This window comes from Phaseolus vulgaris, chromosome 4 (genome assembly GCF_051622355.1).
Source record: "Phaseolus vulgaris cultivar YP4 chromosome 4, ASM5162235v1, whole genome shotgun sequence".
In the NCBI taxonomy this organism is placed as follows: Eukaryota; Viridiplantae; Streptophyta; class Magnoliopsida; order Fabales; family Fabaceae; genus Phaseolus; species Phaseolus vulgaris.
The window spans coordinates 45,613,069-45,639,199 of record NC_143501.1 but is presented as its reverse complement, the minus strand read 5'-3'; the positions used below and the strand labels follow the sequence as shown (position 1 = coordinate 45,639,199).

The 26,131-nt window shown below is 33.7% G+C and overlaps 2 protein-coding genes and 1 long non-coding RNA gene across 3 annotated transcripts; 1 reads left to right on the top strand and 2 right to left on the bottom strand.

Annotated features, from left to right (window-relative positions):
• Positions 1-14,347: 14,347 nt before the first annotated feature.
• On the bottom strand, positions 14,348-17,948 carry LOC137837789 (putative oxidoreductase At4g09670). The gene is made up of 2 exons (XM_068646919.1): positions 17,481-17,948; positions 14,348-15,123 (listed from the first exon to the last, which is right to left on the bottom strand). The coding sequence occupies exons 1-2, from the start codon at positions 17,946-17,948 to the stop codon at positions 14,494-14,496; spliced, it is 1,098 nt and encodes a 365-aa protein (XP_068503020.1). The 3' UTR covers positions 14,348-14,493.
• On the top strand, positions 17,693-18,164 carry LOC137837790 (uncharacterized). The gene is made up of 2 exons (XR_016520381.1): positions 17,693-17,756; positions 18,085-18,164. It is a non-coding gene; the product is annotated as an uncharacterized LOC137837790 (long non-coding RNA).
• Positions 18,165-19,125: 961 nt separating this feature from the next.
• On the bottom strand, positions 19,126-23,556 carry LOC137837788 (disease resistance protein RML1A). The gene is made up of 6 exons (XM_068646917.2): positions 22,908-23,556; positions 21,689-22,799; positions 21,255-21,530; positions 20,502-21,155; positions 19,766-20,414; positions 19,126-19,682 (listed from the first exon to the last, which is right to left on the bottom strand). Exons 1-6 carry the CDS (start codon positions 23,402-23,404, stop codon positions 19,279-19,281), a joined length of 3,591 nt encoding a protein of 1,196 aa, XP_068503018.2. The 5' UTR covers positions 23,405-23,556; the 3' UTR covers positions 19,126-19,278.
• Between the last annotated feature and the right edge of the window lie 2,575 nt (positions 23,557-26,131).

Genomic DNA, 26,131 nt, shown 5'->3' with positions numbered 1-26,131 from the left:
AACTATGGGAGGAGGACGGCCGCCGTGCAAATGTGGAGGAGAAAGGGAAAGAGAAAATGGTGGAAGATGAACAGTACTCGTATAAGACAAAATCACCTTTTGTGGGCTCTCTGTCAAAAAGCAAAGTAGGGCAAAGGTCAGAAGAAAAAGTAACTACTACAAATAAGGAAAGTATGGGGCAAAAAGGAAGTGTAGGAGTTGACTTGGTGGGTGGTTCAGAATTAGGCTGCGGAGCAGGTTTAGAAGGAACATTTGTACAAGCTGACTTGGCATTATTGGTCATGGAAGTGGAGCATAAAAATAACTCCAACAAAAAAATATAGGGCTTTGGGCCGTAATGGAAAGATGGAGGCTCAAATAGCAGAGGGAGGGCCCGGTGCTGCAGCCCAACTAGGAGAAGAAGCGGAGGGGTCTGTGGGTAGGCCCGGTGGAGAGGAGCCCGGTCAGTGCAACGATCAAGGTCTCACCTGCACGCGGAGAGGAAGCTCTGTAGGAGGACAACGAGTACCATTACATATACCAACCGTTGACGACAGAAATTCAGGGGATTGGGTATCACAATGTGGGGTGTCGTCATGGCCAGAAGAGATCACTAGGGTGGAGTACACGACTGCAGGTGACGAAGACAGTGGAGAAGTCGGACTGAGACCCTCAGGTGCGTCAATCTTTATCATTCCTGTAGGAGAGGAGGGGGTGAAGGAGAGAAGTAAATCCAATTCTCCACCACGTAGGAGGAAGAAGAAAGGCCTTGCTGATTTGGGAGAACCTTATTCCCACCCAAGGCGATCGGCAAGGTTGAGTCGTAGGTATGCACAGGTGGCCACTCCGGCTAGCAATAGGTATGAAATATCCTTAGCATCAATCTCTGATAAGGATATAAATAATTGTAACTCCCGGCTGAATCATATGTGTGAAATAGAAGAACCACCCAATCTGTGGGAAGTCGGAAAAAAGTGCGGATTGTTCTGCAAAAAAGATGAAGATGAGGTCATCAAAGAATATGGTAGTCTGGAAGAAAGAGATTTGGAGGTTGTGAACCAGTGTAAGGAGGGTTTTGTGAAAGGTATCCCATGATTATAGTGAACTTAAATATTAGAGGAATGGGGGGCAGTACTAAAGCTAGATACTTGAGACATCTTATAGCTAGGGAGGGAGCGGATTTTGTATGTATTCAAGAAACGAAAGCAAATGAGTTATCAGATACTAAATGTTACTCTCTATGGGGGGATAACAACATTGGATGGTTACATTATGGAGGAGATAACGGAAGAGGAAGCCTTCTGTCGATGTGGTCTAAAGAAGTGATTAGGTACTCTGGCCATTTGATGGGAAAGGGGTATATAGTTATTTTTGGCTGCTACATCAAATCTAATATGGATTGTGCAGTGGTGAATATCTACTCCAGTTGCAACCTGACTGACAAGCAGTCTCTCTGGGCGGAGTTATCTAACATCAAAGTCACATCACAAATCAAGGTGTGGTGCTTATGTGGTGATTTTAATGCCATAAGAAGTCGTAGCGAACGGAAAGGAAGTGCGGGCATGAGAATTCTCTCAAACGACCATTCAAGAGAGATCAAGGGGTTCAATACCTTTATTGATGACAATCTTCTGTTGGATATCCCCTTAGTGGGGGAAAAGTTCACTTGGTTCAACGCGAATGGCTCTGCAAAGAGTAGATTAGACAGAATTCTTGTCTCTGGGGAGTGGATGGATAAATGGTCCATGTGCAAGCAGTATGTTCAAAATAGAGAAGTGTCAGACCACTGTGCAATAGTGATGAAGTCGTTGGATAAAGACTGGGGTCCGAAGCCATTCCGTACCATTGACGCATGGTTTATGGAGAGGGGCTTTTGTGAAATGGTGAAAGAGAAGTGAAATTCCTACCCAGTTCAGGGGAGTGCCTTTGTAAAGTTTAAAGAAAAACTGAAGTGTCTAAAGGGTGACCTAAAGGTATGGAATAAGGATGTGTTCGGTGATATCAATACAAGTAAGAAGAGAACTCTACAGGAAATTGAGGTTTTTGACTGTCAAGACTGTTCTGGAATCCTTACAGAGGCTGATAGGTTGAAAAGGAGTGTGTTGGTAACTCGCCTAAGGGAACTTGATAAGAAGTTGGACTCTTTAGCGTGCCAAAAATCCAGAGTAAGCTGGCTCAAGTATGGTGATTCTTGTACCAGATTCTACCATTCCACTCTGAGATGGAGAAGACTTAGAAATGAAGTTAAAGGAGTGGAGGTAAGGGGACAATGGTGTGAGGAACCTTGTACGGTGCGTCTAAAAGCAAAGAAGCTGTTTGAGGCTAGGTTCAAGGCAACGAAAGACCTCGGAGTAAGGCTTGATGGGGTTGAGTTTAAGTCTCTCTCGTCAGAGGCCAGTCTGAGTTTGATAGCTGTTTTCACAGAAAAGGAAATAAGAGATGCTGTGTGGCAGTGTGAAGGCACGAAGAGTCCAGGGCCGGATGGGTTCAATTTTAACTTCCTTAAGAAAAACTGGGAAGTTATGAAAGATGAAGTTGTGGCAGCCATGATTCTGTTTCACGAAACTGGATGTATTCCGAAGGGCTGTAACGCTTCCTTTATTGCTCTAGTACCCAAAGTCAGGGATCCTGCTAAGCTTGAGCAGTACAGACCAATATCCCTAGTGGGCGCTTTGTATAAGATCATCGCAAAGGTGTTGGCGGAAAGGATTAATAATGCTCTCCCTCATGTTATTGATGAAAGCCAATCGGCATTTCTCAAGGGAAGAGGAATCCTAGATAGCATACTTATGGCTAATGAGGTGGTAGAGGACTTGAGGAGAGGTGGGAGGAGTGGTCTTTGCTTAAAAGTGGACTTTGAGAAAGCATATGACTCAGTTAGATGGGACTTCCTCTATGATATGCTACAAAGGATGGGCTTTCACAATAGGTGGATCTTGTGGATTAGGGGGTGTATGGAGAGCGCATCGGTATCAGTTCTGGTAAATGGAAGCCCAACGGAAGAGTTTATACCATCTAGAGGGTTGCGTCAGGGTGATCCATTAGCACCTTTTCTCTTTCTGGTGGTAGCAGAAGGCCTTACGGGGCTAGCAAGGGAAGCTGTAAAGGCCAACCTTTTAACTGGCCTGAAGATAGGAAGAAAGGGGACCCTTATGAGCCTTCTACAGTTTGCAGATGACACCTTATTCTTCTGTGAGGACTCCTTCATCAATGTGGTGACTCTGAAGGCTATTTTGAGGGGATTTGAGCTAGCTTCAGGGCTAAAATCAACTTCCTCAAATCAAAGCTCACAGATCTTAATGTCCTTGATAAAGACATTGAATGCTACACCAAGACTCTAAATTGCTCTACAATGAAAACACCGTTTAACTACTTGGGTATTGAGGTGGGGGGTAATCCAAGGAAGAAAAAGTTTTGGGAGCCTGTCATGAATAAACTGAAGTCTAGACTTAGTGTATGGAAAGGGAGATTCCTATCTATGGCAGGCGGAGTATGTTTGGTGAAATCTGTCATCACTGTTGTACCGCTCTATTACCTCTCTCTGTTTAAAGCACCGGAGTCGGTATGCAAAAGCATCATCAACATTCAAAGGAGGTTCTTGTGGGGATGGGGAAAGGATAATAAGTCGATATCATGGATAAGCTGGAAAAACATTTGTAAACCGCGGGAGGAAGGAGGTTTAGGCATTCGTGACATTCGGAAGTTCAATATAACACTTTTAGCTAAGTGGAAGTGGAGATGTATATTGAACGAGAAAGGGAAATGGAAAGAGTGTTTGGAGTCAAAGTATGGTACGGAACAAGATGGAAACCACACCCCACTGAACCATCAATCTTGGTGGTGGAGAGATCTAGTGAAGGTCTGCCGGCAGGGAGGGGGAGAGGGGTGGTTTAAAAAAGAGGTTAGCTGGAAAGTAGGGAAAGGAGATAAAGCAAGATTCTGGGAGGATGTATGGACTGGGAATGCCAGCCTTAAGGCTTTGTTTCCTAGACTATTCTCTCTGTCACTACATCAGGGCCAGACGGTGGGAGAGGTTGGGATGTGGGAGAAGTCAGTGTGGCAGTGGAAGTTAAGGTGGAGACGTAACAGATTTGAGTGGGAGGTCCCCCTTGAAACCGAGTTTGGTATGCTTATCTTCAGGGTCACTATTAAAAAGGATGAACAGGATAAGCAAGTATGGAGGAGGGACGAATCAGGGAGCTTTACAGTGAAGTCTGCATATAAATGCCTTGAAGAGCCCGAAGGAGGTACACAAATCTCGCCTTCTGGCTGTCTTTGGAAGACAAAAGCGTTTCCTAATGTGCTGATCACTGCGTGGAGAGTGCTTTTGGGTAGACTACCAACAAGGGAGTGTTTGAGCAAGAGAGGGGTGATGGTGAACACCACAGAATGTGCCCTTTGCCATATTAAGGAGGAATCGTGTCAGCACCTCTTTGTAGAATGTAAGTATGCAGTACGGGTGTGGGACTTATGCTTTAGATGGGTTGGTATATGGTCTGTCCAACACAATAATCTTATGACCAATTTTGAAGGTTTTTCCCTCCCCCAACACTCCTATAAACAAAACCTGGTCTGGAAAGATGTGTGGGCAACTGTAGTCCGATGTCTATGGGAACATAGAAACTCAATTATCTTTAACCAAAGAGTTGTAGATGCAGAAGAAGTTTTTCTCAATGCCCAACTTAAATCGTGGTTATGGTTGAAACACAAGGAAAATGATTTTTTTTACTCCTATGCAGAATGGGTTATGAACCCGCTGACCTGCATTTGCAGTATCAAATAACAAGGGGAGGCATGTAGCAGGCTAGACTGGCTAATGGTGGTGCTGCTGGAAAGAAGGAGGATAAGGACTGGGTAATAGCCATTCTGGTTGGAATAAGGAAGTGGCATGGGTACAGTAGGTCCCTGGTGAAAGTGGCAAATCTGGAGTGGATGGTGCTACAGTCGGTGGTCGTCAAAGGTATGCAAAGGTCAACACGATCACCGGTCGATGAAGCGATGTTCTTCATAGGTCAACATGATCGCCGATCGGTGAAGCGGCATTATCCATATGTGTGTAGTCGGTGGTCGCCGAAGTTATACAAGATCAACATGATCGTCGGTCGACGAAACGGCGATCTCCATGCGTGCGTGGTCGGTGGTCGTCGAAGTTAAGCAAAGCTCAACATGATCGCCGGTCGGTGAAACGGCGATATCCATAGGTCAACATGATCGCCGATCGATGAAGCGACGTTCTCCATGTGTGTGTAGTCGGTGGTCGCCGAAGTTATATGAAACGGCGTTCTCCATATGTGTGTAGTCGGTGGTCGCCGAAGTTATTCAAGGTCAACAGGATCGCCGGTCGATGAAACGGCGATCTCCATGCGTGCGTAGTCGGTGGTCGCCGAAGTTATGCAAAGGTCAACATGATCGCCGGTCGATGAAACGACGATCTCCATGCGTGCGTAGTCGGTGGTCGTCGAAGTTATGTAAAGGTCAACATGATCGCCGGTCGAGGAAGCAGCGTTCTCTATATGGGTGTAGTCGGTGGTCGCCGAAGGCAACGTGCATGGGTAACTCGTCGCGTGGCGAGGTGAATGTAGATGGCCTCGGTTCTGGGTGTTTTGGTAAAGTTGAATGTTGTTTGAGGTAACATGTTGGCTAGATTTTTGGGTATGGTTTTTCTCACTTTAAGGTTGCTCTGCCCCAACCATAAAGGAGAGTCTTTTTTGTGGATGATATAGGAAGTCCACTTCTAGTTTCTGTATATGGGTTGGGATACCCCTGAAGTATCCCTTAATTTTATTTATTCATTACTTATCAAAAAAATACACTTAACTCCATTACAAAATAATTAATTAATGACAATGTTTTGAATCATTATTATTGACTTTATAAACTGTACTAAAGTGAAGAAAATATAATGTTGTGCAAAATCAGTGATATTGAAAGTAGACAGGCCAAGAGCAATGTTTTTGTAGCTTTATAAAACGTGGTCAACAATTGCAGCGTCAGGTTTTTGCGGCAAATACTCTTGCCCTAATTATGATTTTCTCTAACTTTATTATTAATAATCTACTTTTGCAATAAAGTTTCCTAATACCATAACATTTTACATAATAATCTTTATTTTATGTTCAAAGACACTGAAACGTTCACACTGCTTAGAATTATATCTCCTACTACTTATATTTTACTAATAATTTAGTTTTCAATGGATTAACACTACAAGAAAATCATGAAATAGAAACTAATTTTAGAGATAAAAAATAATTAAATGTTATAGTGATTAAATAGAAATCATTTTAGGGACTAAATAAAATTTTTGTTTCTAAATTAATTTTTATTATTGTTAAATGATTTTTTAAGAAAATCATCAAATAGAAATCAATTTTTAGAGAACAAAATAATTAGTTATAATAGTAACTAAATCAGAGACCAGTTTAGAAACTAAAAAAAAATAATTTCTAAATTAGTTTCTATTATTATTAAAAAATCATTTAACAATAATAAAAACTAATTTAAAAATTAATAATTTTTTTAGTATTTAAAATAATATCTAATTTAATCATTATAACAATTAATTATTTGTTATCTCTAAAATTGATTTTTATTTCATAAGATATATACTACATAACATTTGTGATTCAGAAATAATATATACAAACTTATTTTATGCTGTGGTAATCTTTTTGTTCAGTTTATGGAATGTAACAAAATAGACATAAGTGTCTCAAATATAATCACGAGAAAACAACTTTTGAATAAAAAGTATAAGATTTAACATCACCTCAAAGATCAATTCTTTCTAATGTTTTTGTTGTCTACTGATTACTGTGACTATCCTTTTGACCTTTTCTGCATGCTTAGGATGAAACCATGATCGATTGCACAAGATTTGAAATGGCCACTTAGAAAGTTGAAACAAGAATCACCTCATCCACATCAACATCGATTGATAAACACTTGCAATTAACATGTTTCTACATGGAAATGAAAATCTAGATTTGAGAGAAAAATCATCAAGAAATGGTTAAGATAGATGCATGGAACATTATAGTACACGAGCCTAGGTTTTTGAAAAATTGACAATGTTTGATGATGGGTATCGATGATGAATAAGAAAAAAGTGAATACATGATGGGGTGTTGTGGGGCTTGTGTCCCCTCTTTTGTCCTTATGGTTCCATCTTTGCTTTATGACAAATTGCTTTCATGCTTTTGATAGTGCTTGGAAAAGCCTGAGATGGTATATCATACCTTACTCTAACATTAACATAGGACCATAAGTCACATGATACCTTTCGCAACTAGAAAATATGTTAGCCCATATGTTTTGTTTCTTTTCCACAACATGTTTCAGAAAAGTTTTATAGATTTTATTTTAGGGTATCATAGCAAAAATGTATTTTTAAGAAAATTACTTTTACAGCTTTGTTTGTTTTTTCTTTTCTTTTTTCTAAAAGTATCTGTGGGAAAACTTGTCTAAGCATGTTCTTACATTTCTTTCTCACAATGATTTTATTTCCACAAATATTCAGAAAAAAAATTACAAAAAGTTTTTATGTTAGGCATTACTATGCAACTTGACATCTCAGTTAGGCTGACACCTCAAGTAGCAACAATCATATGTCATCACATGAAAAAAGTATTATTAAAAAAAAAGAAAAAAAGAAAGAAAATACAAAAATATGGAAGGACTAGACCAAAATTCATATGTTAACAAAAATGATACATAGGAAAACTATACATATTCATAAAGAATTCTAAGAACAGACCAGATGAAAGTCTATTATATCAATGAAATGATTCTCTATGAATAAATCATAAATTAGCCAATTTATCAGCACACGCATTCCCTTCACGAAAAATATGAGTAACCATAAACCTGATAAATAGTAGTAAACGCAGCACAAACCAAGACATAATCACATTCAAGCCAGACATTAGTAAGTCTCATCTTTTAAGCTTCCTCCATAGCATGTATGACTCCATAAAACTCAGCAAGCAAAGCAGTCTGAACTTCAAGAAACGTTAAAAAAAGCACCAATAAATTCTCTAATACTTCCACAAAAAATACCTTCACAAGTAGTCAGACCAAGATACCATAATATTTTTTTCAAAAATGAACTTAGTTTATCATGATGTGGGAAACTAATATTTTATACTAAACTATTTTATAGTTTATACAAATTGTAGTTAAATGAACAATACCAATGATTTTTATGATTATTTCAACATAAAAGTTATATTTTTAATATTCAAATTAATTCCTTTATCATGTAGAGATAATGTAAAATAAAATCCCATTTATGATTTGAAAAAGTGAATCTAGAAAGTACTTCACTCACAAAGTTCTTTTTATACAGAACAAAAGTTAACAAAATGAAAGAGAGACACGGTTTTGTAAATTTAATCTTCTAATTAATTTTTATACTAAAATCGATACAGCGTAGCAAAATATTTTAAAAATTTATCAGCTATAAAAATAAAAAAAATATTCACCAATATTGTTTTAATATTATAAAATTGTGTCTCTTAAATGTATCATTTATTTTAAACAATCGAGAATGCAAAACTTTCCTTAATTTTAATAAAAAAAGTTTCACTATTTTTATTTCTTTCATCTTCAAGGAATATCAACCCGTGGAATATGGGATTAATCTTCTTCAATGATTTGGAAAAACATAAAAAAGGTGGAGATCTCCTTTTAACTTAAGTTTTATGAAATCTCAAGTCTTTTTGTAACCTTTTTTTCATTTTACGTTATAATAAATAATATTTATAAATTATTTAAATTTTATTTTAAAAAGTTAAAGTATAATTGAAAAAATATCAATATATTTTAACTTTAAAATTAGCAGTCAAACAAAAAAACAAAACTTTTACCTACATGTAAAATCTATAGATGAAGTACTTCTTTTAATTCTTACTCCCTCTGTCCACAATAATTACAATTTAAAGTTTTTCACATAAAACAACCATAAATATATCATTTATTTTAAAACAAATTTAGCATCTCATTGAATCAATAAATGAAAATTTTAACTAGAAAATGGAAACTATTCATGTGAGCCCAAATCAGAAAGAAAATTAATTATTGAGTAGTGAAAAGCATTACTAAATTTGATTTTTCTTCAAAATTTAAAAGTGTAATGAATTGAATTATATTTCATGGTTTTAAGAGTAGATGTTATGGTAGAGTAGTTTTTTTTTAGATTATGTTGGTTTGTTTGATTTAGAAGCTTGTCTCTTAAATGAAATCTAGTTATGTCTTCTAATATAAAAGTTGAAACATCTTTGAAATATTTTTTTTTCTGATAAAAAAAACTTCATGGTTTAAGACTATATTGCTTTTAAAATCCAAGTTAACATTTATAATATTTTTTTTCTACTTACCTTATTTATAATTAAATTTTATAAAGTGTTACATTAAATATGGAGTATTTTAGTTTATAAATATGATAATTAATGTTTTTTTATTTATCCTGAACTAAAATTTTGAAATGGAAAGAGTATTCACCAATCTTTCTCTTCCTTTTTATATTTTTTTAAAATTATTTTACATGAACACTATTTTACAAGATGACGAAATATAACAAACAAAATTTGTTTGTAATAAAATAATTACATTTTAGAAGCTTTTCAATGGAAGCAAACCTATATGAGTTGTTTAATACATTAGTAATTTATAATTATATTATATTGTATTATAATTAAATAAATTGCAAATAATTTTAAAAAGAAAAATTATTATTTCAAATAATAAAATAATGTTTCTTTATTTATAATTATGCAAGGAAATTTAGAAATGTTATGTGAGACTACTTAAATAAAAGAGTTGTTTTAAACCATTCAAAAGTAACTCTAATTTCAACGTGAATATTCTGTTCTACTTGATTTTTTTTTCCTTTTCGTTCAATATAATAAATCCATACATAAATGGATTATAAATTATTATAAAATTATTGAAATTATAAAGAGAAAAAAATATCTGCAACTTAAAGATAGATAAAAAAAAACAATACTAATTTTTGCCTCAAAATAATATTACTTTTAAGATTTAGGAGTCTGTAGCTTGTAAAATTAAAAAAAAATAACAATAAATTTAGTTTGTTATAAATGATTTTTTTGTCTTGACCGAATAAATGTACAACAAGAAGACATGGAACATTAAGAGCGTATCTAAACTAAATGTATGATAAAAGGACATAAAAAAAAAAACATTCGAATGTATAATAAAGACATGGAAAACAATCTGAGCGTATCTTATGTTATAAATGTGTAATAGGAGACATGAAAAAACATTCTGAGAGTATTAAGTGTAATAAAAAGATATGCAAAATTCTGAATGTATGATGTTTGTATTAGTGTGAAAACACTTCATTGAAAACATATGCCCTTTTCACAGTGCATCCTCTGCTTTCGGTGATTTTGTTCGGTTTGGAAAATGTAACCAACCAACAAATGCGATTGACAATGGGATGACATCTCAAACCTAATTTTGATTGGCGACTCAGACTGTTTCTTCGGTTCACCACGTGGTTAGGCTCATGCACCTATCATGTCAAAGTTATTCAATTTTATCTCATTTTATAAGACTTTTTGTAACTTATAATAATATAATAATAATAATAAAAATATTATTATTATTTGTTTTTTCCACCCCTCAAATACATCATGATTTCACATTTAGCAGTTTCAGCACTTTTAAATCTTATTTGACAACCTGTGGTGCTAAGTCCATAATCATAATTAATATGTAAAAATATATTCAAGAATAAATAGTTGATTCTAACAACAAATTATTGCTTTATATTAAGTATTATATATCTCTTATTAAACCTGCTAACCTGCACAGTTTTTTTGGTTATTCATCATTTTGTTCTATTTTGAAATAGAATGCTAACAACCAAAGACTAAATTTATATGAAAAAATTAAAAGTAAAATAATATATCTAAACTCTTTAAAATAAGAAAGAAATAAATCTAACAATTAAGAAATACTAGAATAAAATTATCATAATTTTAAAATAATAATAAGTATTCTTAAAAATAAAAAGTATCATTACTTAAAAAATTTCAATTTTTATCTCTATTAAGTTATTTTTAATTAAATTAAATAGAAACAAAATTAAAAATAATTTTTAAACTGATTTTAAGAAAAATAATTTAACTCCTTTATATAATAAGAATTAGCAGTTCAAAAAATAAAAGTCACACGATGTGGAACTTCAAATCAACATAAAGTGTAAATTCGGTTTCTTCTTTGAAAATGTATAATTATCCAGTTAATAAATACCTGGATCAAGTGTTCATCACGATCTAACTCTAGTCCAAAATGGGTGCTTGCATTAAAGGTTATAAATAATTTTGAATAAAAATATGTTGTAAATTCAAATTTAATAAAAAAATAATTTATTAGGATGTGATTTGTATTTTTAATTTATGTTGACAAAATGAAGTATCCAAAAAGTATCTATATTTGATGTTGCTACTATTATATAAATTTAGTGAACCAAAAAAAAAAGAATTTACTAAACAACCAGTTGACGAAAATAATTGTTTTAAAACCAAGTAATTAGGAAAAAATATTTATATTTTTTACAACTACCAAATTAAAAGTGCATCCAAATTATTGTTTTATTAACTTTTCCATAAAAATGGTTTTATTAGTTTTTATACATAAATAAAATGGTTTTAATTAATTTTTACACAATCAACTTAAAATTAATTTTAATTAATTTTTTTATAACTAAATTAAAATTACATCTAATAGTTTTAATTATATGTTTCATCACTCTACGGTAGCTAAATTGACCGTACATGTGCATGGGTCATCTGCGTATTCCTTTCTAGGTAGTTTCTTCCTGCACCACTATATTTTTCTTCCCGCACTCCCATAATTTTGTAAATTTTGAAACTGATTCCCACAATTTTGGGATCTGTGAGTGTGCTACGGATTCATTAATCCGGAAGTGAATCATGTTTCATTCCAGATGAGGGGGTGTTCTGGAAGCAAAGTTTGCATAAATTATTGATTTTCGGATTGCTGAATCTAGAAGCCTAATTTCTATTACGGATTGGTGGATCCAAAATGATTTTTTTCAATTATGGATTTCTGAATCTGGAATGCATATTTTGAATTACAGATTGGCGGATCCGGAATGGTTTTTTCAATTATGGATGTTTTGCCTTTTTTATTATTATTATTTTGGATTAACACTATCATTCATGTGTTAAAATAGATGACTTTAAACTAGAGGGGGATGAATTGTTTAAAGAGGATTTTCGTAAACTTTTAAAACAAGAATGAATTTATCTCAGGAAACAATTGATTCAAAAATTCAGTTCGCCAAAACAATAAGCAAAAGCTGCAGTACCAGAAAAACAATCGGTTGTTTATACCAGCAAACAACAAATAAACTGAATTTAAAGAGTTAGAGATAGAGAGATTGTACACAATTGTTTATACTGGTTCACTCCAAACCCAGAGCTACATCCAGTCTTCTCAGAAACCCTGAGGAAATCCACTAAGCAACCACACCTTGATCACTTACACAACAACCAAGAGAATGACCTTGAACACCTCAAAAAACACACTCTCCTTGGCCAACACACCAACACTAAGATTGCTGATCTTGAACCCCTCAAGAACGCACAACCAATCTCAGCAAACACAGAAACGAAACTTGTTCAACAGAGTACAAGGATTACACTTGTTACAGAAGATAATCTGAAATCAATACAAGCAGAATCCTATTCCATACACTTTGATCAATCACAAACTCTTAGCAATCTCAGCTCTTTGAAAAACTCAAAAGCTCTTAGCAAAAACTTGTCAAAGTTTAATTGTTAAATTTGTTTTTCTGAATATATTCAAAGATGTAGTTTGTTATCAAATCTTAACAAACTCTTAAATTGCATTTAAAGATTGGTCAAAACATTTAATGACTGGAGCGTAAGCAGTTAAAACATTTAAAGCTCAGTCAAACAAAAAACAGTTTTTCTGTTATGGTCTCAAAACAAACAAACAATTGGTTGTTTCCTCGAATCAATCGGTTGTTTTGGTACTTAACAGTTCAACCATTTAAAAACAATTTTCAATCTTTTTCTCAAAACACCTAAGTACAAACAATCGGTTGTTTCGACAAAACAATCGGTTGTTTTAACTTAGTTTGAAAACATTTTACTTTCACAAAGATTGAGAATGCTAATGCTTTAGATTTAATCAAAGGGTGGATTACAACATATAAACTACCCCATAACTAAGCTAAACCAGCACAACAACACCAAGCACAATAGAGGCTTCAACATCCTTCAAAGGATTTAGATTCTTCAAAGCTTGAACACCACTTGGTTCAACATCATGTACTACCGGAAGCACCAATCCAGGAGATTACCGAATGCACCAATCCGAAAATTTACTGGAAGTGTCAATCCGAAAATTTACCGGATTTCATAATTCGGAATACAAAAAAAAATTAAATGTACAGTTTATATAGGGATAGTTTTGTCTTTGCGCAACTTTTTGGGGGTGCAGGAAGAAAAATGTAGGGGTGCAGGAAGAAACTGCCTCCTTTCTATGACTGTCAAGCCCAAGGCATAGAGGCTGGACCCAAATATTAAGATATTTCTTTCTGGACCACATATATTCTTTTCACACCCTATAAATGTTAAAATATTTATTTTGTCCTTGTTATAGTAAAACATGATTGGAAAGTGTTCTTGCGTCAACAATTTGGAGAGTTTGTTTCTACATAAACATCAACACAACTTCTAATGCTAAAATCACTTAAAGTTTACTCAAAGTCATTTTGAAACTTTATTCCATATTGTATAATTCCAAAGTAACTTTTAGTAAAAAGAAATTCGCATATATTTATATTTTCAATTCCAATGATGTGACCAAACCTCTAACTATATTAGACTTGTAAAATTATTAAAAATTAAAAAAAAATAAGTGGACAAATTTTGGTGTTCACAATTATTAATTAATTAATTAAATAAAAAGTAATATACTAGAAGTAACTCTCTACTAGTAAATTCGATATATGTATATATATTTTAACAAGTGAATCGCCATACAATAAAGGCAATTGTGTATGAAAATGCATAATAGTTTTATCTATATTATCTTGGGAAACTATTTATTAGTATTGATATGGCACTAGTAATTTTATTTCTTCTAAATATTATTAGTATTATTATCAGTTATATAAAAGCCATGAATTGCCCATAATTAACATTATTAATTTCAGCAAAACACAGTAGTTTCAATTTGCTAAACATTGATTCCCTTATTTACTTATATATATATATATATATATATATATATATATATATATATATATATATATATATAAACAGGTGTAGTTATCTAACTTATTCTAAGTAAAAATGGAATCAGATTAAACAACACCATCATAAATAATTAGTGATTGGTAAGAAATATTAATGAAGGTTATTTAACTCCTTTTTTACTTAGATACATTAGACAGATGCTGCAAGAAAATTTCTATATATGGTCCATTTCTTAACTCACAATTTGAACAGTTTGGTAACCTTTGTGGATGGACTCTTTCACTGCATCCAACACAAGTTGAGTCTTTCTGCTAAAAACTGGCCAACTCTTCTGAGGCTTCATTTCACATCCCTTAACCTTTTGGACCAAATCAGCAAACTCCTTAACCATCCAAACTTCTTGAGAAAACTCTGTCTCTACAACATGCTCATTTGGCTTAGGACACCACATTCCTGGTTCAATCTTCCCATAATCCAACTCTGAGGCCTCCAAAAAGGTGGCATACCCCAAGTTCTCTTCAAATGGAAGGGCAAAATCATGGAGTCGAAGACACCCTTTTGTTCCCAAAAGAGTTACATCAAAGGTTACGTAGGATAAGAAGGAACAGTGAAAGGTGGCAGATCTTCCATCTTCCCAGTGCATAGAAGAGCCACAAGAGATGATTACACCTTCTTCATTGAGAATGGCTCCTGGGAATGCAAGCACTGATTTTGGAAGCTCATAGTCCACAGCCCACAAGATGGCTCTGATGCAATACCAACCTGTGTCTCCTAAGGCACCAAGACCATCTAAATCTGCCTTCACACGAATGTTGCTTTTCAGAAATTCAGGACCAGGGTTGTATGTGAGACAAGTGTGTATCTGATGAACAACAACACATGCAAAACATAGTAATCAACAACTGAAATATAAGTACAATAACAGTGAATGGCTTTCTCAAGAGTTCTCAAACATGTTTCGGGCCACATATAATGGCCCAATATGATAAAGTTAGTTAAATAGTCGTTAAAAATAGTCATTAATTAAGACAAATTCTTCCAGCACATCCATGTCTTTAGAATGCAACTCTACATTTTTTTTTTAAATTTCAACAACACTCTTCTAACCTCTTCTAACTAGTAGAAAGTGTGGTGTTTTAGTTAATTTTGAAGTGGTGATAGTTGATTATGTGGTTGTTTGTGGTGACTGATAGTAAACATTGGTGGTTGAAGTAAACTTTATGGTCACAAAATCTAGAATAAAACTAGCGGATTGTAAAAATGAAGTACAAAACTAAAAAAAATTATCTTCGCACTGGAAAATGTCAGATTCTTAGAATTTTCTCGTCAATCCTCTTACACACGTTGAAACGATGTAACTGTCTTTTAAAATGCTGAAAATAATAAAAATGATGCAACTGGAGGAAAAGTTATGAAACTAGAAGAGAGTTATGGGAGTGTGCACGTATAGTTGGAGTTATTTAAAAATGTGAAGTTGTGTTTTATTTATAATTATTTAAATTTTAAAATAAATTAAAATAAATTTTTTACCATTAATGGCGCTCAAGGAAAAAATATGAAGATAGAGGAAGAATTTTTCTTATTTAATATTTATAATAAAGCTTCAAATTGCATAAAAACCCTAACAAGGTAAACAAAGGTACCTATCAATACTAGAGATAGAGAAAAATGAAGATAAATTATAGAAGTCAACAAACCTATTATAGATATAAGAAAAAATTGTATTTTTTTACCTGTAATAGTTTTCCTTTCTCCCTTTTTCTTTTAATGAGTTTAGTTTAAAAATATCCGCAATTTTGATGTAATTTTTAATTTAGCATATATTAATCTTGTAAGTCAACGATTGAATAGTGTCAGTATTAATAATTAATGGTAACATTACAGTTATGATTAGTCTGATGTTAGGCTCAAGGACCTTGAAAGGATTTATCTTTAGTAAACTAAAGATTAAATTAAAATTATGAGTTTTAGAAAATTAGGAATTAAAATCAACAAAAAAAAAAGTGGAAGACCAAAATTTGCTATTATAAGACAAAAAATAACTGAACCTAAATATAATTCAGAGCAATAATATTACGATCCACGTAATTGAGTTTTTCTAAATGAGATAAAAAAAGATTGCATTGCGTTATTTATTAGGCATAAAAAGTGTAAGATAATTTGTTTATGTATGATTATTGAAGCTCCAAACCAATGAGATTAACTAAATGAACTTCAATAATTAAATGAGTGGTTAGTTTAACTTTTCTTAAGATAGTTACTTATTTTATTAGTTTTTTTTTTAAAATAGTTTTAGTAAGATTTTTTTTTTCAAAATGTAACCAAAATATGATTGAAAACAAGAACAGATATAGAAAAAAATAAAATTAACCACGTGTGTGGTGTAACATAAAATATCAGATAATTAATTTCTTGACCCATATAAATCTCATAATATTTAATCTTTTGGATCTTCCAATCATGTTTTCTAACCAAAACTACCTTTGCTAGCAAGAGAAAAGCTATTTTATTTAACAAAATGTGAAAGTGTTGTCACGTGTAAAATTATGGAAGAAATAGTTAAATATTTAGCATTCTTATCGATCTACTAAAGCTCAAGAACATTGTGTCGAGTAAAGTGGTGTCAAAGTTTTAACACCAAAAGACAAGTTTAATTAATTAATTAATTAGTTAATTAATTAATATATACCTATAGTTACTAGATTTATCTTTCGCTTTACTTCGAGCATCACAATTTAGTGTAGTTGTGTTTCTCGTAGAAATCTAGCTAGACAAAAGACAAACATCATGTAAAACTTTAGAATAATAAATAAAATATGCGAAAGAAGAGGAAACAAAGTATTCACTATTTTAAAATGTAAATAAGTAGATAAGAACAACACAATCATTTTAGTTTTACTTCAAATAAATAAAAAGAAGATAAAAGAGATTTTAAATATGATATATATATATATATATATAATATTTGTTATAACATATAAGGAAGATATAACATAATTTGATATCCTAAATTTTATGAGTGTCAAGTGGACTTTAAATCAAAATTTAATTTATAAAATCGACTTTTGAGATCGAGATTAAAATTTAATTTAAAGATTCTAATCTCTGGTCGTGAGATATTAACAACTAGTAATATTTTGTTGCAAACTTTAATAATATATTTAAATTAATTAATATATATATATATAAATATATATAAATTGATTAATATGAACATACCCATTTGAGTTGACCAAAACGTTGAGCATCAGAGAGAGCCTCCTTCATTTGAGCCGTTCGAGGGTGGTGCATCCACATGGTGCCATCCATGAACTGCACCCCATGAGCCTCACAAGCCTCAAGAATCCGGTCAAGCTCCGCCACGCTCATCGCCGCCGGCTTCTCCAGCAGTACATGCTTCCGCCTCTCCGCCGCCCTCACCGCCCATGTCACGTGCAAACCGGTCGGAAGAGGGATGTACACTGCATCCACCTCATCATCTTCCAACACACTCTCGTAAGTTCCATAAATCTTAACTGTCTTAGGTAGATTGTGTTCGGTTGCGAAGGTTTTTGCCTTTTCCACCGAACGACTACCTAGGGCATGGAGCTTTGCATTTGCTGCTTTGTTTATGGCTTTGCATAGCTTGATGGAGATGTTGGCACAGCCAAGAATGCCAAAACGCACTGCATTTTCATCATCACCCATATTTCTGACACTACAAAGTTGGGGATTATAGTGATTAGCGTGTAGTGATTAGAGATAAACGCTATTTAAGAAGTATTTAGGAAGTTTTGGTTGCATATGGTTTTAAAATATCATTAATTTAGCATTATAAGTGCAGGTGGTTGGATCCCAAGACGTTATTAAATGTAGCTTATTGACCTATAAAATTATCACACATTTTTCTTTTGATAGACATCACATTTTTTAGCTTTAAAAGAGTTTCCATGTCTCCAGGACATAGAAAAGGAATCACTACCTTAATTATTTTATTTATATTTCCAATAGAATTGAGCCTTCTTTTGATTAGTTGTCTTTTGTGGATTATTATTCAAATTAAAGGCCAATTATTGTAATAAATTAGTGATTCTTGATTTGGTGGAGATTAAGAAACATGACCACAGTTGACCTTCAAAATTTATTTTCTCACGAGTTGTTTAGAGGGAAAAGCTTCTAGAAGGAATAATTTGTCCACTTACAAAATGGATGTATTTATTTGACTCTAATGATACATTAAATCTATAGTTTTTTTTTTGAATTCTTTGTTTTCCCACTAAACAAAAATGAGGTACATATCATTATGAGAAAATCACATTCTTTTATTTTAAACCTCGTGTTTTTCCTCATATAAGACATACTCTAAATGATTTTTCAGCTTTTTTGTAAAATTCTTTTTTTTTTATAGGCAAGAGAATTGTATTGGTTGGACAAAGTACCAGTTTTCATTTGATATGTTGATATTGATTTGAGTAAAACAGCTTTATTAGCTTTGTACATACATAGTAAACCTTGGATTATTTAGTGTATATGTTCGACGGTGGTGGCTTCAATACATAGTTTATTCACTAAATGGTGAATTGGAGAAACAGAGTGCAAAGTGGAAGGTAGGTGGAAGGAAGATGAACAAAAATTGGACGAAGGTGTGAAAGAAATCGTTTATGTTTACAAAAAGAGTGTACCCTTTTAAAAAAATAGTACTAATTAGGAGTTTTAAGTTCAGGAAGTTATGAACGACTTCGATACTAATGAAATGTTATCGAAAGGTTTATCTTTTATTGTGCTAATCACTAGTAAAAAAATCCATACTTTCCCATTTTCAACACACCCAAACTTCTCAATTAAAATTGAGAATGTATTGAAAACAAAAGATCACTCAAATGTGTGTCATCATGCATGTACCATAGTTATTATACTGAGATGCATCCAAGCTCAGATGAAACCATAAAAATAGTAGAATCTGCAAATGACACCTAATGCAACTACACTAAATTGGAAATAATGTTATTATCCATTACATGCTAGGTGCATAGAAATTCTATTTTAATTGCTGTAGCTCTGAGTCTGCAGAGATTATAGCTTTAATGGCAGATATGTTAGCTTTAATGGAAGAGTGGTTAGCTTCAATGGCAGAGATGTCGGCTTTAATACCACTCAGTTTCTCTCCTAAATCTTCTTTCATTTTCCTAATCCTAGTTAGCCTTTGGTCTATTTGATTTTGCAAGACCATAGTACTTCTGAACTGGTTCTGAGTTTCCAAACCTGCTTCTGCTTCATCAACTTTACGTGACTGGGATTCTGTGGACTCAATTTCCCTACTCTGAGCAGTGAACTCACTTGAAACTTCTGATATCAGTGCTGACATTTCCTTTTGGGCCTTGCCATTTTGCATCTCCGCAACACTTGGAGCCAAAATTGGTTGATCATCCAGAAACTCTCCATCTGAACCAAAGTATAATATCGATAGAAGCAGAAGTAATTTGATCAAGAAGTGAGAGAGGAAGGACAAAGGACATTTTTTTTACCTTGGTTATTGGAGTCAACAGTGTATGAATGTTGTTCCCCAACAGCAGATTCTAATGGGGTTGTGGGGTTGAATAAAGATGGGGATCGTTGCTGCTGTTGTTGTAAATCAGGTGCCTCACCTAGCAACACAAGTTTATTTTCCATAGTACTTGCTTTATTGGGAGCATAAGGATCTTCGAACCGAACATCCTCCACTCTACTAAATGTTCGATTTACATAAACTCCGGTCTTTTTTATTTTTCCCAATCTACTTGGATCTTTTTCTGATTCTATCCTCAATAATATTTTCCCAGGAATCCACTCATTCGTCAGAAGCGCTCTCTGAATATCCGAGTGCAATGGATGTTGAAAATCATTTTGACGGTTGAGTATAATTATGTGACTATCCTCAGGTGTCCAGCTTATATTACCACAACGGAAACAAGAAACACACATATAAATATCATTTAGTTTAACATAGAAATTAAAGCTGGCAGCAAAAGGAGGCTTCACATTATCCCAGACTCCAATAATAGCACACACAGCGAGAGAGGGCAATTCTTTACGAAACCAAAAACTTAGAGAGTTTCCCCTGCTAGAGTGGTCAAACAATTTTGGGATTTCCCAACCTGGAAGAACAAAGATTCTTATTGCAGCAGAATGAATGGCCTGTGAAACGGGTCATGTGCATGGTGAGTTTGGAAAAAAAAAGACAAAGCTAGTTTATAGTCACTCAAAGAGGATAGACCCACCCACCTGTCTGAGTTTTAATGTCAACAAAGAATTGGCTTTAACAGGAGAGTTTACTGCTGTGAACTCATTTATGCTCAATGGAAGTCCTCTAATTTCTTGAAGCTTCTTGCAGTTGGTCACGTACAGAAATTTCAAGGTGTGACATTCTTCAATGCAGGCAGGAAGAATTGTAATGTCTAAGTCTCGTAGATACAATCCTGTCAAATTAGGAAACAACATATGCAGCTTTTGAAAGAAATAGGGTGATTCATTAATTTCAAGCAAATTGCATTTCCCCAGGGACAACATTTGAAGACCCTCGAGATTTTGCATTGAAAGTGGCAGATTTTTTATGGCAGTTCCTACCAAGTCAACGTATTTTAGTTTTTGCACTGGTGCCGATACTTCAGGAAACATAACTAGACTGCTGCAGTCCCGGAGGCACAGATGCTCCAAAGATATTAAATTTATGCGACTTGGACCAATCGTGAGCTTGGTACATCCTTCAGCACAAAACTTTTGAAGATTAAGTAAAGATCCAACTGATTCATGAATCTCAATCAGATTTGTGCATTCAGCAACCCTAAGTTCTGTCAAGTTAGGGAAACCAGACATGTCAGGTATTCGTCTAATATTCTTACAACCTTTCAGAATCAATTGTCTCAAAACCTTTGAATTCTGCAAAATAACAAGTCTACAGTTATTAGTGATGCTTTTTGGATGATTCGAGTTTTCAACCAAAAGCTAAATCAATTTCACATCATTAATTGTACATGCCTCTAGTGGTTTGTCCCATCCAAAGTAACTGTGTGACAAGTTGAGTATGACAAGATTCTTCAAATGAAAATTGGACGGTAAAGAAGTTGCAGGATATCCCCACCATTCCAGTACTCTCAAAGTGTTTGGCAGAGCAGTAGGGCTTCTAAGAAAGCCAACTTCCTCTTTTATAAGAATCATCCGTAGGTTTTTCATTTTTCCAAACAACTTTTGATTGCATTGCATTTCTTGGTATTCTGGCATGTCCAACATCATCACTTCAACTTTATCATTTTCCTTTTAGGCCAAAAGCACAAAATGAACCATAATAATTAGAAGAACTAACAAATGTAAATGTTTTGTTGGTTCTTACTAGCAAGATGTAAGAATCATCAAATGTGTACAGATTCAACTCATGATGTGATAAAAGAAATGTAAAGGCAGAAGTAACGTACCATGTTTTTCTCCAATACGCAAACAATGTCCTCGTAAAGCCACAACCTGTTCCTTTTGTGGGGAAGAGTTGATTGTTGTCTAACTATTTCCTTTCCCATAGACTGAATCATGTCGTGCATTGTCACAGTTTCATGTCGACATCCACGAATTTTAATGAGAGATTTTTGTTCCAGCACTCTAATACCAAATTTTGAAGGAAAACCTCTTGCCTCAAGCATATTTGTAACGTATTCAAGAGAAAATCCTGTGAAGAAGCAAGCCATGTCAAGAAATATTTCTTTCTCAAAAGCATCCAAACTATCATAGCTAACTCTAAGAACTTCCTGAACATCTCTATTTGGAATTCTTTCATAAGCTTCTAACGCAGATTCCCATTCATCCAAGGTTTTACCAAACAAGTTTGAGCCAATTGTTTCCAAAGCAAGTGGAAGGCCGTTGGCATAATACATTGCACGCTTTGTGACTTCCTTGTAACATGGATAAACTTCTTTGTTCTTGAAAGCATTCCACTTCAACAATTCAAGGGCTTCAATATCGTTTATTTCTTCAACCTTGTACTGTTTTTCAACTCCATGAACATCTAACAAATGTTTATCCCTTGTTGTTATAATGATGATGCTACCAGGGCCAAACCAATCAAGTCCTCCAGCAGTTGCAAGCAATTGTTCCTTTTTGCTAATATCATCAAGCACAAGAAGGACCTTTTTCCGACTTAGTCTTTGTTGTAGTATTGGAATTCCTCGATGAACATCTCCCAACTTCATACTTTTCTCTCCCACCAACTCAGATAGCATTGTCTCTTGGATATGCACCAGGCCATCCTTACTTGACTTTTCCCTGACATTAGCAAGAAAGTGTGAAGATTCAAATTGATGTGCTATCAAGTTGTGTATCGCTCTTGAAAGAGTTGATTTTCCTATTCCACCCATGCCATGAATCCCAAGCATGGTCACTTTGTTATCAAACTCACCACTACCCATGAGTTTTTCTATCTGTTGCATCTGAACTTTCAAACCAACAGGATAATCAGCAATATGCAAGGGAGGTCGATTAAGCTTAGTCGAGATCACTTCTGTGATCTTTCTCATCATCTCAGACTCATACTCTTCACTGCCATTCATAAAAGGGAAATCAAATTAGTGTCACATATAATTTGGCACATCAAAAGGGACTATTGCTATATACTGATAATGTGTAACAAAGATGAGTTAGAGTTACCCAGTTTTGAAATGCAAACCAGACAAATCAGCAGCATGACGCAAAGCCAACCTCCATTGTTGAACCTTCTCATTGTCATCTTTGAATCTTTCACCTTCATGCTTTGCAAATGCTTCTCGGAAACTCCCTCTTTGATGTCGCACGTGTGATGGATCTACGCCATAAAACACTGGCAAAATCCACATGTTCTGTTTCGTGTGACACTCAATGATTTGGAGAAGTTCATCCAAACAAAATCTTGAGGAAGCATAGTTTTTGGAGAAAACAATGATGGATATCCTGGATTCTTGGATTGCCCTGCGAAGAGAAGGTGTGATCTCTTCTCCTTTTCTGAGAGCTTCATCATCGATGAAGGTAAAGATTCCCCTTTGACTCAAAGCACTGTACAGATTACCAGTGAAACCAAAACGGGTATCTTCACCACGAAAACTAAGAAAAACATCATAACTGTATTTTGATATAAAAGAAGAAGAAGAAGGTGCTTGTTTTTGAGCCATAATAAGGAAACTTGCCAAATGCTTTGGTTTTTGTTTCAAGCCTTCAAACGATCATATAAGGGTTGCTTTTAAAAGTCAAAGTCATTCCAAAATTTGTTCTTTTTAAATTTTTCCTTCAACTTGATAAACTGAACCATCATTTTCCGTTCTCTGTTTTCTTCCCTCTTCGTTTCTCTTATTTTAGCTTTTCTTCCACCAATGTCAACTGCTATGTCGTAACCTTTTTTTTTATTTAATTCCCTTTGATGCATACATTTAAGGGAAAAAACAAAAATTTCACACCAGAACGCGGTAATGATTTTTTAAATATAAAACAACATTGAAAAGAAACATAAAAAATAATGAATATAAGAGGACTATTCCTCTTAATCACTTTTTGTTGTTCATATTTACTTTTAGATTTTAAATTTATATTAACATTTGTTTTATTAGTTTATTTTGCTTATTTTGCATTTTTCCTGAACATTTAGTTATTTTTATGATTGACTGACCATTTGTTTTGGAAATTTTTTTTCTTCATTATTTTTAAAACTAACATATCAATTGTGGTATTTTGTTTCTTTTGCAGACCACGTTTTTGGTATTTTGTTGGATCTTCTTCTCTTTGAATGCTGTCAATATCCTTCATTATGACCCAATGAATTTTTTTGTTTAGTTTTTTTTGGCTCGTTCTCATATAGGCTGCTTCTTCCTGCACCTCCATACCTTCTTCTCTCACCGCCATAAATTTTCGAATTTCCAAAAATGCCCCTCTGTAATATTCCGGATTACATAATCCGAAAGTTATTTTTCAAATTTGTAATTAACTTCTGGATTATATAATCCGGAAGTCTTTTTTCATATGCATGATTACTTTCTGAATTACATAATCTGGAAGTCTTTTTTAACTTCTGGATTATATAATCCGGAAGTCTTTTTTCAAATGCGTTTCCAGATTACATAATCCGGAAGTTATTCTATGGGGGTGGCACAAGAAGAATAAAAATGTATTTTCATATTGTGTATGGAGGTGCCAGAAGAAGATATGGAGGTATAGGAAGAAACAGTCTCTCATATATCATTGAAGGGCCCAGTTTGGAAGTAAGAACATGTCCCATAATCTTTAAAGACTGTTTCTTCCTGCACCTCCATATGTTCTTCTCTCACTTCCATACCAAATATGAAAAATACCTTTTCATCTTTTTTGTGCCACCCTCATAGAGTAGCTTCCGGATTATGTAATCCAGACACGCATTTGAAAAAATACTTATGGATTACATAATCAAAAGTTAAAAGAGACTTCCGGATTATGTCTAGAAACTAATCATACATCTGAAAAAAGACTTCCGGATTATGTTATTTGAAAGCTAATTACGAATTTGAAAAAAGATTTATCGATTACGTAATCCAAAAACTAATCATGCATATGAAAAAAGACTTTCAAATTATGTAATCTATAAGCTAATTATGAATTTGAAAAAAGACTTCTAGAGTATGTAATCGTGAATATTACAGAGGGACATTTTTATAAATATGAAAATTTTTGGAGGTGAAAGAAGAATATATAGAGGTGCAGGAAGAAACAGCCTCTTTAAAGATCACCTAAATTGAGACGGGTGTTTCTCCTGCACCTAACAAATGGCTTCCTGCACCACATATTTTTTTAAAAGACCATTTTACCCTTTTTTAAAAATGACTTTCAAATTATTTTTTCTAGAATATTTACAGAATATATTTTATGAATTCTAGATTTTCCATTTCAGAAATTAAAAAAAAAAAGTATTTCAGAAAGGATATTTGGGAATGGTTTTTTGCCTTCTGGATTTTCTATTGTGGAAACACACTTTGCTTATGAAACTCCTATCCCGAAAACATCTTTTGCTTATGAACTCCTATTCCAGAATCACACAAAATTATTAAAGATAATTTTGGTATTTCAGAGAATGTAGGGATGCAAGAAGAAAAATATAGGGTGCAGAAAGAAATACCCAATTGAGACTCTATTTAACATTGAAGTAGGCTAATTCATTCTTTACCAGATCAATTGTGATCTGCAACCAACATTTCCTAAACTGTTCTTGTCACTTTTTTCAGATTTCTGCATCCGAAATGAGAAAAAAGACTTTTTGATCTTAGTGTCCAAAGACACTTGTGTGTGTCCAAATAAGAAATAAGACAGAGGATAGTTATATCCAAAAGACATATATCAGTTCTACATTTACATATCTAGAATTATTTTATTTTATTTGTATTGCGATATATCTATAGATATATAGACAAAATAAATATTTCCTGTTGGGCTGATGACAATTGATTTGTTACAAATTAGCCTTGAAGTATGAGGAATTGGCAGCCCCAAAGCCGTGAGAGAATTCGCACTATAAACCTAAACCGAACCTCTTTCTTCCATTCAACTCACTAATTTTTCAGTTGGATTTTCTATGTTCCAGAAACTGATGAATGCACGACGATGTAACGATTCAGCTTTGGTGATAGTGTCTGCTTGGATAATAAGCTTATTTATAAACACTTTTATGACATAATGTGAAAAAAATTGAGTTAAGTGTTTAATTGGATTTATGTTTCCTGTTTATTATTTTTTAATCACAAAGTTGCAATTTTATTTTAAATTTGTTTCTTTGTTTTCATAATTTCGTAAAGAAAATACTCAACTTTTTTTTGTTTTTGTTTTCTTTGCCCTAGAAATCTTGGAAAAACACATTTCTCTTATTAGTATGATAATTTCTG

Bases quoted from the DNA above. Each gene is read 5' to 3' on its own strand.
- LOC137837789 (XM_068646919.1), bottom strand. From the start codon at position 17,948: ATGGGTGATGATGAAAATGCAGTGCGTTTTGGCATTCTTGGCTGTGCC. The intron at 15,124-17,480 runs GTATGTTCATAT...GTTGTTCATCAG, and splicing joins GTTTTGGTCAACTCAAATGG to ATACACACTTGTCTCACATA.
- LOC137837788 (XM_068646917.2), bottom strand. From the start codon at position 23,404: ATGGCTCAAAAACAAGCACCTTCTTCTTCTTCTTTTATATCAAAATAC. The intron at 21,156-21,254 runs GCATGTACAATT...GTTATTTTGCAG, and splicing joins GATGGGACAAACCACTAGAG to AATTCAAAGGTTTTGAGACA. The intron at 20,415-20,501 runs GTGGGTGGGTCT...CCCGTTTCACAG, and splicing joins TGACATTAAAACTCAGACAG to GCCATTCATTCTGCTGCAAT.